The sequence below is a fragment of the Labrus bergylta genome, chromosome 4 (genome assembly GCF_963930695.1).
Source record: "Labrus bergylta chromosome 4, fLabBer1.1, whole genome shotgun sequence".
Classification (NCBI taxonomy): Eukaryota; Metazoa; Chordata; class Actinopteri; order Labriformes; family Labridae; genus Labrus; species Labrus bergylta.
The window spans coordinates 4,141,883-4,160,904 of NC_089198.1; the positions used below are offsets into that span (position 1 = coordinate 4,141,883).

General features: G+C 43.8%; 1 protein-coding gene across 1 annotated transcript in view; it reads left to right on the plus strand.

Moving 5' to 3' along the window:
- The first annotated feature begins 7,184 nt into the window (after positions 1–7,184).
- myo10 (myosin X) overlaps positions 7,185–19,022 on the plus strand; it is a 116,719-nt gene continuing 104,881 nt past the window's right edge. Inside the window, exon 1 of the mRNA XM_065953533.1 lies at positions 7,185–7,679. Within this exon, the coding sequence (XP_065809605.1) occupies positions 7,659–7,679 (21 nt within the window). The 5' untranslated portion in view covers positions 7,185–7,658. The remainder of the gene's footprint in view (positions 7,680–19,022) is intronic.

Here is a 19,022-nt window from a genome sequence, read left to right on the forward strand (position 1 = left end):
GAGGCAGTGACCTGTGAGACCCGGACCATACCTGACCTCTGCTCAGAGCTGCTGATAAATCCTGCGCCTTCTGAGATGATCCCATCAGCAAAGACGCGCTTATGAACTATAACTGACCTGTGTGTGTGTGTGTGTGTGTGTGTGTGTGTGTGTGTGTGTGTGTGTGTGTGTGTGTGTGTGTGTGTGTGTGTGTGTAAACCTGACAGCGAGAAGCACGGCCCTCAACAAGGCTGAGCAAGCCTCTAATGTGTTTATCTTAAAGGGTCACTTCACACAAACTAAAGACACTAACTGACAGTCAGCCGTAGAGGAGGTGATGAAGTCCAGTTTGTATTAAAGGTACTTCATGTTGTAACGACAGAACAACTTTGAGTACATGTTGTTCTTTTGATAGAATATCCCTTAATGACATTTAATCAGGACATCTTTGTTTAGGATTTAAGACAACAAGATGTCGGAATTTGGGTCCATTGCAGCAGGCCATTCTCACCAGCAATCCTGAGGAACCTACAGGACCTGGGAGCTCAAATATGTGTGCACCCCTTGACCGGAGGCCCAAGTCCTCGAGGCCGGCAACCCCGGAGTTCAAGTCTGACCTCAGGTGCCTTTTCCCCGCATGCCACTCCCTCCCCCCTCTCTTTCTTTCCCTGAAGGCATTAAACCCCAAAAATAAATCTGACAGGTAAAAGAGAATAAGCCTGATGCTCCTCGTGATGATTTACCTGATGCCCTGGATGCATCAGAAACGTTATAGCCTGTCCGGTTAGAGACTTCTTATTGGAAAAGGTGAAATTATCAACAGAAATCAGGCTTCACACACTTCCACATTGGCTTAACTTTTAATCTATAACATATTTGTCTTCTTGTATGCAATCTATTTTGTGGATGCAACAGTGAACTTCTTAGTCATGCTAAATTTGGGAAATGACCACACAGCTTCCACTTTGGGATTCATTGCTTGTATAAAATGGATTACTCACTTTTTAAACTTTTTAAATCTTCTCTTTATTCCCATTTAAATCTTGGGAACTCTGGGTAATTTCACAATAACAAGTTACCTTGATCTCCGTTGTGTCCTTGACCTCCAGGTTGTTTATGTCTGTTGTGTGTCATTGTCAGTCCTCCATTTCCTCTGTTTCTCTCCCTGCACAGCGCTGGTTGGTTGAAGTTCTTTCTGTGGTTATCTTCCATCTTTTGGTAGACTCTGAAACAGCCACAGTAAATTATTTCTCTGAGAGCGGGTAAAGAATTAAACCTCAATCGTCTGACTCGTGTCATCAGCTGCTACCGCTCAGTGATGAGTGAGAAGAAGAGTAGAAAAGTCAACTAAATAAAAACCTATCTGTTCTACGTTATGTTGTGTTAGCATTATGTTTTTTATTAGCATTATGTTTTTATTAGCATTATGTTGTGTTAGCATAATGTTTGTGTTAATATTCTGTTTTTTGTCAGCATTATGTTTGTGTTGCCTGAGAGAAAGCCTGCTGTTCCATGGAGCTTGTAATAATACTGAACAGGTTAAAACATGCAGACATTAGTTAACAGCCGAGTGGATCAGCAGCTCCTCATCTCTCGTGACAGCCTTTCACTTAAACTCAACACCTACGTGGCAGCTCCTAAAGGTCCTTGACCCAGAGAGGAGCAGAGCAGGGGTGGAGGTGTGTTCATGTTGTTGTGCGTCTGTGGGCTGGGCTCATTCCCCCTTGAGAAATCCAGTTTGACCCTGACTTAGGAATCCTCAGGGGCTTAAACCCATCGCAGCACCGAGTGAGTGTTACTTAACCTCTGTCAGCAAGTCAGGAATTACAGGTCAAACGTCACTCAGGTGACGCTGTACAGACAGGTGAGCTGTTGAAGATGGTAACGGGTGGAAAACACCTCTGAGAGGGAGGGCAGCTAAAAACACAACAAGCATTTACACAAGGTGAGGTGAGGAAAAACACCTTCAGCATCACTACTGAGTGTTCATTTGAAAAGTAATACACAGGTTTCTCATGTCGTCTCTGACTGATACAGTATGTCACCTTTACCTGGCTTCTTCTCAATAACTATTTTATCAACTTCAATCTTCTATTGCCACATAATTGTATCAGAATCTGATTAAAGCTAAACTTTTTTTTTTTTGGAGATAGAGCTGTTTGTCTGGACTCAAGCCGGATTAATACTTCTGTCAAATCGACGCCATTTATTCATAGATATGCAGCCTGACGTGCACCTCTTAAAAAACATAATTACATGTTTAAAAAGACTCTGACCACAAGCCCTGCGATTGGTTCGCTGCGTACTGTAGCATCGTATTTCCAGCCTTTACAATATTTTCAGTATGGCCACCATATTCAGATTTCTGCTCAGGAAAAAAAAACACTAGAACGCAATTCATCAGCTCCAAATCCAACATTATACGCTCAGTTTCAGTCACAATGGTTTCCTGGAAACTGGTGATATTACAAGCACAAAAAAACGCACTGCCAACTGGAGTACAGATTAAGCAGACAAACCAACGTACAAGCTACAGCGTTGACTCCATGCAGAAGTTTAAACCAGCCATTTACATGACAGGGCCCAATGAACTGAACTCTGAAGAAGATTGAAGAGAGGAATTAAGACACAGTTATTTCATCAATTGATTTGTTGAGTGTCATTTTTTAAAAGGTAAAAATGGTAAAAAGAGTGGGGGATGATATGTCCCAAACAACATCGCATTGGGGAGTCAAACCTACCTGCGGTAGGTTTGACAAAGACTGTCGCCACAGAACATGGGGCGCCTGCTCCAACCGAGCTAAACCTGCGCACCTGAGAGCCATTTTAAAGCATGAAGTTTGACTTTGTGGCCTTTGTCATGTTGGGTTTTTTAGAGGCAGATGTGTTCACATTTTGGAGGGTGGTGGACGTTGTTCTGTTTGACAGGCGTCCGCTGTATTAGGAAGACATACAACTTTGTGATCATGACTTTAAAGTAAGTAAAGTAAGTAAGGTAAAAGTTTATTCATATAGCACCTTAAAATAAAATACAGACGGATCAAACAAAAGCAGGTCTGAACAGATGGGTCCTTAGCTGTTTTTTTAAAAGTGTCCACAGAGGTCAAGGCTCTCAGTTCTGGGGGGAAGACGGTTCCAATGTTTAGGTGCCACAACCTCAAAGGCACAGTCTCCTTTGATTTTTAGCATTGTGTGAGGAACAACCAACAGACCTTGGTCAGAGGACCTCAGGGACCTGCTGGTGTTATAAGGCCTCAGCAGCTCGGAGCTTGACCATTAAACTATTTAGAGAAATCAAGAAATCTACAGAGGTAAAAGATTGGCTTTTCTCTTCATGACAATTAGACCTATGAATTGCAAACAGTGGAGTCAGCAACATGCCAGTCGTTAGAAAGAATGCTGGTTTAAGAATTTCAACATCTGCTTTTATTTTTGCCAGACAAAGAAGCAACGTCCACTTCCATGATCAGTAATGTTGTTGGCATTTGCATCCGCCTCCTCCTTAAGATACCCTTCATCTTTCTCCCTGTGGCTCAGATTGTGTTCCCGCTATTTCACGAGCATCTGATCTGTCACAAGATCACAAACCAACATGCAACGTGGTGGTGGTTCAGGTGTTGCTAAAGTTCACATCGGACCCCCCCGAGCATTTGAAGACAAGGGCTCTCACAGATCTCTGAAGATCATCTGAAGCTTCACAGAAGGCTCCTTTGACTCATGAGGTTATAAAGGAAACTGTTCAGGGGTCTGTAAAAACACACTTTTCCTCTCATCTCTCTGCCATCTTTTGCTCTTTATATAACAGGGAAGAAAATCTGGACTGCCGTGTGAAAGCGGTTTCATGGTTGTGTTAGAAGTAGTGATAGAAGAAGAAGCAGCCGTGTGACGTCCCCCATCGTTTAGTGGACTACTGTTAAGAAGCCTTGAGTTCGGCAGTACCACCAGCTCATGCCGGGGGGGTGTAAACCCTGATCAGCTAATATAAGCGCTAACCGATTCAGAATAAGGATGGTCATTTGTGCGAGACTTTAAAGGTTTAATATGTGATTGTTCACACTTAAATGTAATAGAGATCAAGTATATCCTCTGAAAATAACTCTGTGAGTCATGACTGTCTACAATGGGTGTAACACCCGAGTCCCACTGTCTGTGATGTTTTCAGAGTTTTCAGAGTCCCATCTTCAGCTTGTTTACATCGCCGGGACGGCCGACTGACTCCTCCCCTCGAGTATAAAAGTTGTTTAATTGAGGGACTAGAGAAAAGAAGAATAACATACTGTACTCACTGCTTAACTGTGTTTCTAGATCACGCTCATTTCAGGTAAATTTACATGCAGTGTGAAGATACGAGCATAATAAAGATCACTAGCATTAGCATGCTAACACAAAAATGCAGAGCAAGTTGTTTTGGTTTCATGCTGGTGCTCAAGGGCGACATCTGCTGGATCAAAAAAATCTATCGCATATAAAGCCTTTAAGCTAAATTAAGTACTGACCTGTAATGTTGATTTTTAGGATGACGGCAACTTGTTCAACACAAGGTAGCCAAGCCCTCAGGAACACCTTGCTTTGATGTTTATTTTGACTTTACAAAACCAATGTAGCTTAGCGTTTTCAGCACTCAGCGTCCACAGCACAAAAGCCCTCCGCGTCAGCAGTTTTTCAATTCTGCAATTCAACTTTTGGAACAGCGATCCAAAAGCCATCCTCATCGATGTCACTTCTCTCTTATTGACCAGTCAAACTTAAAAAGGGGAGGGACTTCCTGATATCGGGTCTTTTGGAGACTATAATATCTCAGGTGTGAAGCTGCTTCTAATGCCAGGACAAGACTCCTTTACCTCGTTTAACTTCAGCACTTGGAGCTATAAAAACCGACATAACGATCAGGACAGAGGGAAGCAGGAGTTAACCAATGAAAAACTAAAAAACATGAGCAGAGTTGCCCTCTGCTGGCCATATTACAGAATGCATGTTTAAGGCACTTCTGCATTCGCTTGACTTTTTGGACCAAAGACTATACAACATGGACGTAGTTTCAGTGACATCACTCATTGGTCGTCGCCATATTGGAAATGCAATCTTCACCTAACTGTCAATCATTCTAGAAACAGGTAAGGGGGCGGACCTTAAGCCTACTGGCAATAAGCTACAACGTGCCAACCTGTCAATCAACTCACGTATTCATAACTCTTTACAATTAAAAATAATCAATCCCCTGTACAGTTTTAAAACAATAAGGTGATGAGCGGGGGCGCCGGTGGACTGCTGGTTCGTTGCCCAATGTACAGAATCCTGAAAGTGGGTGGCTCCCTTCCTCACATGTCACACTCTACTCTCAAGGCAAATTAAAATAAAGACATGAAATATCCAGTAGAAAACCATGTTTGTACCAGGCTGTAGACATGTTTACTTCTTCAGTACTAAATGTCATTTTAACATGGTACCTAATGGGTATTCCTTGGTTTTCGGTGTCTGCCTCAAGTGGACACTCGAGGAACTGCACTTTTTTAGCCCCCCCAACACTGGCTTCAGTTTTCAACTCCGGAGGATGCAGCTTGATTTGCGTCCATAACCATGTCCACTTCTTTCATCCACTTTCTAGGGGGGGCTGGCACTCGGGGGTTGGCTGATCTCCTGCAAGACGTCAGCAGGGGGCAGTAAACCCCACATGGCAAGGCCCTGAGGCTGAGACCGGCCAGGGTCATTCTGTGTGCTGTGAGAGTTGAGGGGGAAACACACACACACACACACACACACACACACACACACACACACACACACACACACACACACACCGTGTTTGGATTAGACATGAACGTTGAGTGTTGTTTACTCACAGCTGGAATGTTAATGCTAAACCATGATGCTCGTTAACTGATAACACAGACCGCTGCTCTGCTTTAAGTCACAGAGTCTTTTGATTTCTCACTGAGTGGGCTTTTCATAAAAAGTCCAGATTTCACATTTCAAACAGACAAACAAAGAACATGCTCGCCTCCCTCGGGCGATGATGTGAGAAATGTTTGGCAGCGAGCAGTACAGAGGGATGAAAACATAAACGATGACTCAGCCTCACTGTTGTGTAAATGTTTCTGTTTGATATAAACCTCCCTCAACATTGCTCAGGCTTCTAGTGAACTCAATCATTCAAATGCTACCAGATCATTAAAGTCACTTAGCTGTGAATCTTTAGCTCAGTGACACCGTCTTAATAATTAATCACATGGCGGAGCATGACTCCTGATACGAACACTTAAATTCAGGGTTGGTCATTTTCTCCAGATCCACTTTTTAAGATTTTGGTTGAAATTGTTTTTAGGTCCTGGATCTGGAGGAAATGACCGACCCTGACTTTAACTTGCATCGGCCTTATTAAGTCAAATTAAATGAATAGATATACACGGAAGATGGCCAGACAGGAGAAATTAAAAATGATGGATTGAAGATTTTTTTTTTACAATTATGCACTTTGAGAAAGTAGTAGAAATATAGTGAACAAAGTGGAAATGTTATTTAAAGAATTAAGTGGAAATATCAAGAAAAATAAATCAAATTTAATTTTGAGAGAAAGGTCAAAATGTTACGACGGAGGATTAGGGCCACGTTAAAATAAAATAGAATAAATACATTTACGAGATTAAAGTCGTAAATTAACAAATTCGAGACCAGCCTGCGCGAAAATGATGAAAGTAGAACTCTTAAAGTATTTTCCTCGAAAATACTCGAAATTTAAAAAAAAATTTTTTTAACGTGGCCCTAATCCTCCCTCGTAAAATGTTGAGAAAAAGTTGAAATATAATAGTGTGAAATTTTTGTTCTTGATTTTTTTTTTTTTATCCAGAACATGTTGATCTTTTTTCTCAAGGTGGATAATTAAAAAAAAATCTTTCTCCTCTCATTATTTATTCCTCATGCCTGGTTGACCCTAATCCTCTTCCGTACACACTGGCCAATCATCTGTTTGGATTGAGCAATTAAGAAGTGAAAGTGAAAATTCTGGGATTAAAGTCTGAATTTCTGAGTCCACCAACGACTCAACGTTCCTCTGGTCTGTTCCCTCTGTGCTCCACATGTTGACAGCAGGAGGAGTTAGAGAGGCGGCAGCAGCAGGAGGAGGAGGAGGGGGGAGGTGGAGGTGGAGGGGGGTTCTGGGTGGGGAGGTGGAGCTTCAGGATTATTGTGCGCCGGTCTGAGTGACTGCCTGAGTGAGCGTCTCCAAAGTTTGACCGGCTCCTCGATCACTCACTTCTTCTCCTGCTTCATGTTTGTCTGTTGACCGAAACAACAAAGCAGCGATCAGGAGCGAGCGGAGGACAGAGGAGACGCAGAGAGGAGTCTGAACTCCAGGAGAAGGAGAGGACCTGAGAGTGTGTTTTCTCTCTTCAGTCTCTGCTGGAGGAGAAACTCATGAGACAAAGAGTAAATCTACTCCTGCAGCTCCTCACTGCCTGAAGGACTGACTGTGCTCCATCCTGCAGAAGGCTCAGGAGGAACAGCATGGACTGAACCTCTCGGATCTGCTCTCTCTCTCTCGCTCTCTCTCTCTTTCTCTCTCTCTTTCTCTGTCTCTTTTCTTCTTCTCGTGTTTGGAATCAAACTAAACAACACATGAGTGGGGTTGACGGGACGCGCGGGTTTCACACAGCCAATCCTCTGGGATTATAATAACGAGGACGATGGATAACTTCTTCACGGAGGTAAGACAGCACAGCTCCCGCTCTGTTATGCTCCATTCAGTGCAACATGTTGGACCCTCTTTGCTTTGCTGCAAGATGATTACTTTTAATGAACTTTTATTTGCATTAGACATGTGATATCATTTATAAAGTTATGACCAGGATAGGTTATTCCTGATATAATGTGCACATTCTGAGTGAGAAAGCAGCGATACTTTTCGTATTGCACATCCAAAAAATGTGACTTTTGCATCATTTTAGTTTTTGCAAATTCTCGCGATATCAATAAAATTGCGATTAATTGCTCCTAAAGCATGCACGTTTATTTTTTATCTACAGAAAGTCCTTGTGGGAAAACTGGTGTTATGATACAAGCATGCAAAGTGTGCATCACTTCACTACTACAGAGTGTCATAAAGTCTCTGATAGAAAGTAGAAATCTAAAGTGATAAAAACACCTTTCAGCACAATGAGGTCAACTCAAACTCACTGCACATCAGATGGATTTTAGAATACAAAGGGTGTCATAAAGAACTTGAAATGAGCCCTGGACTCTTTAGGTGTGCACACATTGAAACAGGTTTAGCCTATAGGAGCTGGGTCAGACTGGGGGGGGGGGGGGGGAGGGTTTAGGGGGGTTTGAGGGGTTTAGGGGGGGCTGGACGAGGTCCCAGTGGATCTGTGGTATTTCCGCACCTCTTGTCTCGTTTCCTCCAAAGAAGAAAAAGTCCTGTAAGGCTATTAATAGAAGTCTGAGGTCCCACAGGGCGCTGTGATTGGCCAGCTGACTCTGGACATGTTAAAGGGACGTTTTAATGAGCCCTCTGTTTGCAACACTGTTTGTTAATTTACTGAGACTCTGTGATGCTGACACAGTCTCAGCTGCTGCTTTGGGGCTTTTAATCCAAACAGAAGTTCCACTTAATGCAGCCAATGACTTTTTTTTTTTTATTGGATATAAATGATAGTAATGGTGAAACAGAGATCCTCTCTGCAGCAGCCGGTTGAATCATGTGATTGCTCTTATTTTGAAACTCTTCAGCTTTTAGATCAGTACAGCATCAGAATCTTCAGGATGAAATCTTCTTTCTGTATAAAAACAAAGAAGGCAGATTTATTTAGATTCAGTTTAATTTCCTAAATGCAGAGAGTAAATGCTAACCAAGCTATTCGGGTGCTGTTTGCCATCCTTATGTAGCTGTTGGACTTGTTTATAAGATGCACCGATCCCGATCACGATCCCGATCACCGATTTCACCGATTGTTTCAGTTCTGATCAGATTCCGATACTCATGTACCGATATTAATACTGATTTTGATATTGTTGTTGTTGGTATTACGTGTGAGGCTTCACAGAACTGAAGTAAACCCCACATTGCATTTCATTTAGCCAACTTCACATACAAACAGGAAGCTGCTCCATCTCGTCTGAACGTCGTCATGGAGACGGTTTGTGGACCCTTCTTACAGTTCAGTCTGAAACGTCTTCAAAGTGAGACCGAGCGAGCTGAGAACGTTTAAAGTGCCCAAACTTGCTTCAAGGATAAAAAACATCCCCTCGTAACCTAGCAACCCAGTGTGTCTTAAAGGTACACTCCACAGTTTCAGATATTCATGGTCCTGGACATGAACGCAGAGTACTAAACTGACATTTGTACGTCTTGAGTTTTTCTTTAGCATAGATGCTTTATTTGTCCAGAAGATATTCGAGGATGTGCGACCATAACTTTGAACATTTAGTCGGGATCGTTGACCCGCTGAGCCGGCAGTGAGTGAGGACGCTTTAGCTCGTTGCTAACGGTTAGCTCGTCACTGTGAGACGACATGTCTTCTGCTGCCAAACTATTAAAAACAAAGCGAAAGGCGTCCAGGTGGTCCATAACTTTCTGATCTGATCTGACTGTTTGCTACTGTGAGCTAACGTCCTGCCAGCAGTTAGACTCCGCCCATAAAAACCACCCAACAGAAAAAACGGTCTATTGAGCAGCCAGATCAGATTAAAAGAAGAGAATTCAGAGTCAGGAACATCCCCAAGAGTTTCACTCTCATGGATACGCTGAGTGTGTGTGGTTACAGGTGTGTGAGTCAACAGGTGGGCGGGTCTCTTTGTTTAAAGTGTTAAAACAACGTGATGATTAACCACAAATCAGCCCGTCAGGTGGTTCAGCGTGTCAGTGTGAAGTCCTCGACCGATTTACGACACTGGCATCCACACCTCGCTGCAGTCACGTCGGCATGGCAACACCTGAGTCATACCCGAGTCATGCTTTTCATCATCTCGCTGACAGATCAGCTCTGTGAGCGATTAACAACCGGTTTCCCCTTCAGGGTTGTAGGGTAACGGTCACACGGCTCAAACAGGTTCCTGCTCTCTCATTGGCTCTCGTTCTGTTTTCAAAACCCGGGGAGGGTTTTTTCGGTGGTATGAGAGGTCAAAGGTCGCCAGACTCGCTGAGCTCATAGGTGCTCGTGAGAACGTTCAGCCGGAGTAAAACAAACACTCAGAGGTCGTGTTTTTTTTTCTTTTCCTGCCGGTCTCATGACGAGTGTGCTCTACATCTGGAGAGAGAGAGAGAGAGAGAGAGAGAGAGAGAGAGAGAGAGAGAGAGAGAGAGAGAGAGAGAGAGAGAGAGAGAGGAGAGAGAGAGAGAGAGAGAGAGAGAGAGAGAGAGAGAGAGAGAGAGAGAGAGAAGAGAGAGAGAGAGAGAGAGAGAGAGAGAGAGAGAGAGAGAGAGAGAGAGAGAGAGAGTATTTCTGAATGCCAGGAGCAGGCAGGCGTGCACAATCGTCTCAGATATCGGCCTGCCTGCTTTTCTATCTGCCAGCTAATCGCTGAAACAAAGAGCTCAGTCTTTAAGGAAAAAGGGCATTTGAGGAGGAAGTAAGGAAGCTTCCAGAGGCTGAAGCAGAAAGAGGCCGACAGGGACGGAAACTGGAGTGTTTCATATTTATACTGCAGACAGTTTAGACGAGGGTCCCACACTGAGGACGGGACAAAGACACACTTTGTGAAAAGAGCTTTTAACGTCCTCTTGTTGGGCAAGTTCCCCCCCGCTGTTTAATCCTACTTTTACGTCTTAAACACCCATTTTGAGCTTTGGTCTGAAGATCTGACTTAAAGTCACCATTATTTCATGCTTCTCAGTATAATCTCACATTTTCAGAAGCATGCAGAACCTTCAGATGGGCTTAATTTCAGCACCTTTCAGTCACCAGGCTGTCCAAAGGGCGGCTGTGGCTCAGTTGGTAGAGTCGGTCGTCTCTCAACTGGAGGTCGGGGGTTTGATCCCCAGCTCCTGCAGCAACATGTCCAATCTGTCTTTGGGCAAGACACTTAACCCCAAGTTGCTCCCGCTGCTTCATCAGCGGTGTATGAATGTGTATGAATGGATGAGTTAATACTGATGGACTCTTCACTCAGCAGCCTCTACCATCAGCGTGTGAATGTGTATGAATGGATGAGTTAATACTGATGGACTCTTTACTCAGCAGCCTCTACCATCAGTGTATGAATGGATGAGTTAATACTGATGGACTCTTTACTCAGCGGCCTCTACCATCAGTGTGTGAATGTGTAGGTGTGACCTGTGGAGTAAAAGTGCTTTGAGTAGTCAGAAGACTAACAAATAGCTCAAGCACAAGTCCATACCAAACCATTTCAAACATTTCATTACATAACTTAATGTGTGCGCATAAGTAATACACCATTTTATAAAGAAAGCATACAACATTTACACAAACTACACGTGTGCACACAGACGTTACAAATAAAAATACACACAATATGAAATATAAGATCTTTTGATGTCAGAGAGGACTGTTTTTTTTTTTATCATTGATGGTTTGTGTTGATTCCCACTTTGACTCTTTCACAACGTGTTGATGGATTTAGAGGCGACAGAAACCTCTCCAGTAAACTGTTTGAACACAGATTCTCTGTGGATTTAAGGAGTCTTCAGGATGTTTGGGCTTCTTGGAAACAGTTTAACTGTTGAACTGAAATGTAGAACAAACTTTGTAAACACGTCTCGAGGTGTATGATACTCGGGCACAAACACGCCCACAAAGCTTTTCCTGCTCCGTGCAGTTTGATCTTTTTTTCCCGTCTGAATGTGGAGAGAAGTTTTCTGCACCTTCACTGTGCAAGAAGCTGCTCTCTCATGATGACGGAGCTCAATGTGTTCACATGAAGAGTCAAATTTATCACCCAGCCTGCCTCCAGAAGTGTGATATAAGTTTAACCGTTTCGATCAACGCGTCCTCCCTGATGGAGCGTGACAGGACAGCTCAAATAAAGAACAATAACACTCTCATCGTTGTCGTGCGTTACGGCTCCAGACCGTCTTACAGATCACTCTGCGCGTGGCTGTTAGCAGCGGCGTTTGTGAATTCGACATATGTTTAGATCTGCATAGAAAGGGTCCAGTTTTTAAATAGAGGGGATCATTTAAATATGCACACAGAGCACAGAGACCCTGTTTGCTCCACAGCACATAGGGGTCTATTTAACCCTTTGTGTGTGCTCTGTGATCGATAAAGTGTCTTTTTGACTCGTCTTCACAGGTTTTGGTTTACTGGGTGAAAAAGCTGCGCAATCCTTCTGTGAATCAGGACGTCAGTGTTTTCTGAAGCAGGTGTTTTTGGACGTTGTTCTCACTGAGCATCATAGTCCTGAAGGCGGAGCTTGAAGAGGAGAAAGACAGCCGATTATTTCTGTCACAACCCTACATTTTCACAAAGCAGTGATCTCAGTTAGATGTTTCTGTGACTTTAAACATGTGAGTTTAAAAATGTACAAGAGGTCAAAGAGCCTCCTATTTGTGACCTGAACTCCTATTGAGTATTACTGAAGAGGAACATCAGAGCTCATTGTTCTATTGAGTTCTATTGTGTTGAAACGAGACACAACCTTCAGCAGGAGGTTTCCATCTCTGCTGACTGAGCTGCAGCCAAAACAGTCTGACCAGACCAGAGACAGACCGGGGGGGGGGGGGGGCTAGAAATAGAGAGTGAAGTGAAGTCGATTTTGAGCCGAGTAGAAAAACAAAGGTGTGAAATTGTGTTTAGTCCTCTTAAAGATCAGCAGCTGTGGAGGGCAGGATGAGACAGGTTTTCATTCAGGTTTCCCAGACTGACACCCTCCAGGCTGCACATGAGATGAACCCCCAACATCCAGTTTTATTCCGTCCAATGAGCAGGCAGCAGAGGCAGCCGGCCCTGCAGCGTATCTGTGTGTGTGTGTGTGTGTGTGTGATGTTGACACAGAGGAGTCAGTCGGTTCAGCCCGTTGTTGGACGGTTACAGGGTTTGTTTTTATTTGAACTTGTAGCATTCACCTGTGCACCAATCAGAGCGCGGCTGTGCCTCAGGTGTTTGTTAGTGGATAATTAATCAAACAGATGAAGAGCAGAGCGACTGAACAAGTCGACCGCTCGACGTTCTACAAACTCCCAGACGTTTGGATGAAAGCGTAGGCAGTCACAGCCGACCTCAGGTAGCAACTGGAAGAAACTTTTCTGTGAGAATGAGACTGTTTCAACTCTCCAGGCAACCTTTCCTGGCTTCTTGTTGTCATAGCAACCAGCACTTCAACACAGCATGTTTCCTCAATATCTGATCCTACAGTAAGGTCTACATATTATACAGATTGCTCCTTTAACAGAGCTGAGAGTATGCTGGTGGGAATATCAGCGTTTATAAATGTCCCAGTTGGCCCGAGCTGGAAAAATGAACTCTGGAAGACAAATGATCAGCAAACATGAAGCGCTGCGGCGGCGGCTGCAGCGCTGGCAGCACTCTGAGCTCAGAGCCGCATCAGAAGTTTGAACTCCGCTCGAGAGCTTCTGCTCTGTGGTCGTAATAAAAATCCCAAAGACGTGCAGAATGTTTTTGTAAGGACGACTGCTGCACCCGTTAACCTGCCGTCCTACATTTACAAACTCCCCGAAAGCTTCTCGATCCTCTCAAACTTTTTCTCTTTCCTCTCCCTCAGCCGCCGTCTGCGTTTCTCATCAAGTTGTAAAAAAAGTAACAGCCCCATCATGGACGTTAATAGGCTCACCACAACAAACAAAGGCGCTGCCAATTTTATATCGCTTCATTTTAACGATGATTTCATCCACTGCTGTATCAGAGCCCCCCCACCCCCCCCGGGTGTCCTGGCTTGTTTTAAAGCTGAAAGCTGAAACCTGTGGAGCAGCCAGGAGGAGGAACAGGCAGGAATTTAAACAGCTTGCAGATTTGTCGTTTTGTGCTCGGCTACAGACCCCCCCTTCTTCTTGTTTGACTCCAGGACAACTGTGTTGTGCGTACGGCTGCTTTCATGCTCAGTTTGGAGCTTTGTGAGTGCAGAAGCTACTTCAGGTCACCTTGGCCAGCGACCAATCAGAATCAGAGCCAACGAGCCGCTATAACTCAGGATTTCATTTCCAAACATAAACAAACGACGAGGGAACGCCGTGCAGTGAATTCAAGAGGGAAGCTACAGGACACTGATAATGATGTGAAGCTAAACGTGTTTGACAGCCATCAGAATAAGGTGGGACGTATTTGTACGGCAGACAATAAGGTCCACATGTGATGAAGTATTTTGAGGTTTCTGTCAGAATAGAAGATGTTTGACTTTATTCTTAGAAGTTAGGCTCGTCATGATACCACAGTATTAAACTTTGATACGATTCTAGGAAAAGTCTGGCGACATGGATACCTGTTCTGTTACCATGGCAACAGAAAGAGGAGTCCTATAGGCACCAGACGTGGGGGAACAAAAGTTTCAAGTGAACTCCTGCACCATGTCTCAATGGGACAGATCTGTTGGAAACTTATTTGTCTGATAAAGACAATGTGCAGGAATCCGATGGATTTGTTTCTCTCCTACGCGCATGTTTGATAGTTTTTATTTTTTTACTGTCACTTGTTATAATAACGGAGACTGTATCGTTTGAAGTCAGGGAACGCACACAACATTGGATCAAATGAACAGCAAATCGACCTGTGGAATCCGCCAGTAATTCAGAAGTCTTGCGCCCCACGTACAGAGGTTATAGTCCTCATTACAGCGGCTGTGGGTTCGAATCCGACCTCTGCCCTTTGCTGCATGTCGTCCCCCTCTCTCTCCACCCAACATTTCCCGTCTCTCTTCAGCTGTCCTGTCCAATAAAGGCTAAAAGACCTAAAACAAATCACAACTTAAAAGTCCCAGAAAAAAGTTTAAAAAAAAACAAAGTTTTGAATCAGAATAAAGTTTCTTTTCGAAAAAACAAATCTGAGTTTCACATCCTAAGAACGTAAACAAGAAATCGGAGAACTCTGAGAATAAAATGAATTTGTCTTATCCGGTCGGATTCTTTTCTGTGACCCTGAACACATCGACACGGTCCACTTACTCTGTGGTTTTATATCTTTCAGCGTCATTACGAGCCTCGTGTGATTGGAGTCAATCCGCTGTCATGGCGACGCTTTGATTGTTTAAATCTGACCTTTGTATGCAAATCTGTTTACCTGACATCAAGGCTCCGCCCCCTAAAATACACATTGATATAAATTATCGTTCTGTTGTGTTGACAGCGACGTCCATCTGGATATGCTGTACCGTTTAAATGAGTGTATTTTGGGATGTTTGACAAATATACAATTTATATAAAGTTTTTTTTATTTTCCAGAGTCACATAGGAGGAGTTTGTATGTTTTACGATGAGTAAAAATAAATAAAAAGAAAGCCAGCGAGCCGGCTCAGCCTGGCTGCTGCTGCTGAAGTCACACCTTCTCTCTGAGACAGACCGTCTGGATGTGAGCCAGCGCCGCCCGCTCTCCATCTTCAACTGATTCCACCGCTTTGTTTCGACTGCCTGAAGAACGTGCAGACGGGGAACAGGGACTGAGAGAAATCAATCAGAGCAGACTTCTTTTTATATCCTCCCCTGCAGCGGTGAACGTGGACCAGAAATACTTACTGAGGCTTCTGTGCTGCCTGTCCAAAATAAAGTGAGATATTCAAACAGCAGACCTCTCAGAGTTAAATCGTCCATCCTGATATTTTAGACTCTGTAACTCGGTCCTCCAGGTTTGTCTCAGTTTGTGGGTTAATCTGTGATTTCGACACCACAGGATCTGTGTTGTTGTATTAAAGAGGCCGCGGTGGTCTACCAGGTCAGGCTTTGTTCGGTGCAGACGAGGATGAGGTGGACGCTGATGGCACACATATGTTCTGACTGCAAACACATCACATCCAGGATTAGATGTGCAGGATTAGGATTAAGATTATGTTTATTCTCTTCTGTTTTAATTTCATTAAATGCTCAATCTCTGTAATTTATGAACGCTCACTCGCTGTTTTCAAAACTGGTTTAACTAAACTTTAGAAAAACACACTTCATCAGAAATCGTGTTCATCTTAAATGTCTTTATGCGGCTTTGATATCACACAGAAGAGAACGCAATCACAGCGTGTTTTCAGGTGAAAATATTTTAAACAAAAATGATTTTTGTTTGAAGGTTTTTTTCTGAAGGCATACTGAGTCTATCAGCTGGCAGTGGGAGAAGACGACGGCAGCGGCTGAATTTAAAGAAAAAATATAAAAGGTTATCAAATTTCCACGGCCTCTGCCCGTTAGCTCATTGTTGCTATAAAAATCGATTGTATCCTCCTCGGCCTGATGGACACAACCTGAGTACCAGAGCATCTCAGTCCTGGATTCTTGACTCTGCAGCTTCAGCGGGGGACAGTCACAATCATGTGTCGGTCTGTCCACCCAGAACCCTTTGATTCATAGACCGTCCTCTCCCTCTGTTCTCTCCTCCTCTTCCTTTCCTCCTTCTAAAGTCTTCACTTCCTGCCGGATGAGTCTCTAAACATTCCTCTGGATCGCGACACTTCCTGTCCTCGAGCGCCGTCCAACTCCCTCCGTGTGTTTGTGTGTTCAAACGGAGCGTGGTGTGCAGGAGGCAGAATTCAAAGCTCTGTGTTTTAAACCTTTGCTTGAGTTACCGGATGCAAGATATCTTAAATGAGACTGTGAAGAACATCAACCTGTTGGGCAGTAACATGATTCAGTTAGAGACGGAGACGGAGAAATGTGTCCATCGAGGTGAAAGAGGAAGCAGGTAGAGGGACCCTGAGGAGATCATTTTGTCAGATAACATCGAGGTGAAGCCAAATTCAGTGTTTAAAAGTTCAGGTATCGATGACCTCTGCTTGAGCTTCCACTGCAGCAGCGAGTCCATTAATTAATTGAATGTTAAAAGCTGTCACTCCTCCTGTATGAGACACGTCTACCTCTGCGCCCGACCACAGACTCACCGCATGGCTCTGCAGTGACACGAGGGGGGGAACCTTCACACCGCTGCACTAGACCTCGTTTCTTAGCTTTAAGTCTCTCCTGACACTAATCCCTCGGCGCCCCTGCTTGGGCTGTGGTTCCCCCGCTGATGAAATGGTCAATTAAAACCAGGAATGAGTTTTTTTTTTTTTTTTTTTTTTTGGATGTGACACGATGGGATTGATGGATCTCTCTGCTGAAAGGTGTCACTCTGCTGTGGGGGGGAAGCTCAGGAAAGAAGACGTTATCAGACATGTAGCAACCTCTGCTTCTGATTTCTGACTTTATATCTGGAAGTCTTACAAAACAATCAGAAATATGTCTCAGAGTGGTAACTCAAATATGCTCTAATTCAAGATATCCTCTCTAAAAGCAGGGCATCACACTCCTTTTGATCGTTTGTTATTCAACTGCTTTTGTTTTGATTTCAGAATATCTTCTTCCTCCTTCACATTCAGATTTTAAGCTCCTGAAAGAAACATAAACAACTAAAGATAAAGTTAGGAGAAGTCGGCTTAAGAGAAATTAAATTGAACAATAAATAAAAAAGCTCACACAGTCATCAGTCAGTACAGAGGGCAGGTTTATCCTGGACATGATAAGTCTGTTCTTTTTTTATTCTTTTCTCTGTCCATCCTGTTTCAGCGAGTAAATGTGTATGACTGTCAAAAGGATATATGGTTCACCTGAAGGCAGCTTACTCTCGTCATACACCTTGCAATGCAAGACACACACATGTGCAAGCACACGCGGCCCACAAACTTTTACTAGAAACACCTGCCGGAAGGAGCTGCCTTCCCTTTTCCATCAGTTAAATGTGCAGAAACAGAACACCTGTGAGGACGGACGTGTGTGTGAAGGCAGTGGGTTTGTTTGAACATGTTGCTGTGAAAATGAAATTAATGAAAACCTGCAGGGACAAGTTTGTTGGACGCCTGTTGTCTTTTGCCTTGCTCTGGTGATTGGCACCTCGGAGTGATCCCGTCTTATATTAAAGGTCACATATCCTCCTCCTCCTCTTCAGTTTAAATAAGTCTCAGAGCTCCTCAAAACATGTGTGTGAAGTTTCTTGATCTAAATCCACTCTGATCCTGTATTTGATCATGTCTATAAACCCCTCTATTTCAGCCCTGCTCAGAACAGGCTGTTTCTGTGTCTGTACCTTTAAATATGTAAATGAGCTGTGTCTGACCACGCCCCCTCTCTTGAAGGGCTTGGGTGTACTCGGTGCTTTCTCTCTTCATGTCCTATTGTTTACGGTGAGAAGGCAGACTCAGAGGGCAGAACAAACACCTAGCTGTGGGAGTGTCACCCACCTGGGGGAGGGGCTACTGCCCTTTGTGATGTCACGTCTTTGTTTTTTGTTTAATAGCTGGATTGGGGTGTGAATACTTCCCCGTGTGACTATTTTGTCTCCACTCAGATGTTATCTACATATTAGTGCAGGCACAGAACCGTGACATCTGAAACCGCCGCACTCGGGACGAATACAAATACAGTTCCTGGACTTGAAGTCTGCATTGGAATTAGCAGTAACTCAATCTGTTATCTCAGTCCATTAAGAACCACCACTAAAAGACTTTAATGCAAGTCCTTGAGCCCTAAGCCAACTACTCTGTGACCACATCATTAGTTTTAATGACCTGAATATGGAGCTGGACCTTGGTGAAAAAAAAAGCAGATATCTCTGCATGAAGTAGCAGAGGGAGACGTTTTTGTCCGTTTAACTTTTTAAGGACATCCGTTCTTTTTCTGATCAGATCTAGGAGGGAGGTAAGAGGAAGGGTTATCTGATCCTAGACTCTGTGTTGACAGCGGCTTCCTGGAAATCCCCGTCCACACAAACACATGCACACACACAAAACAACACAAAACAAGTGCAGGCTAGGCACATCCCGAAAAAACCCAAACATCCATTTCCAGTAATTATCTCATTCTCATGCCATCCCGTAAAGTCGTGAGAGTGCAGGTCTTCTCCTTTAAAGACCCCTCCGAGTGCTCGGCGGTACATCAGACTATTTTTACTCCCGCCTATTAGAGAAGATAA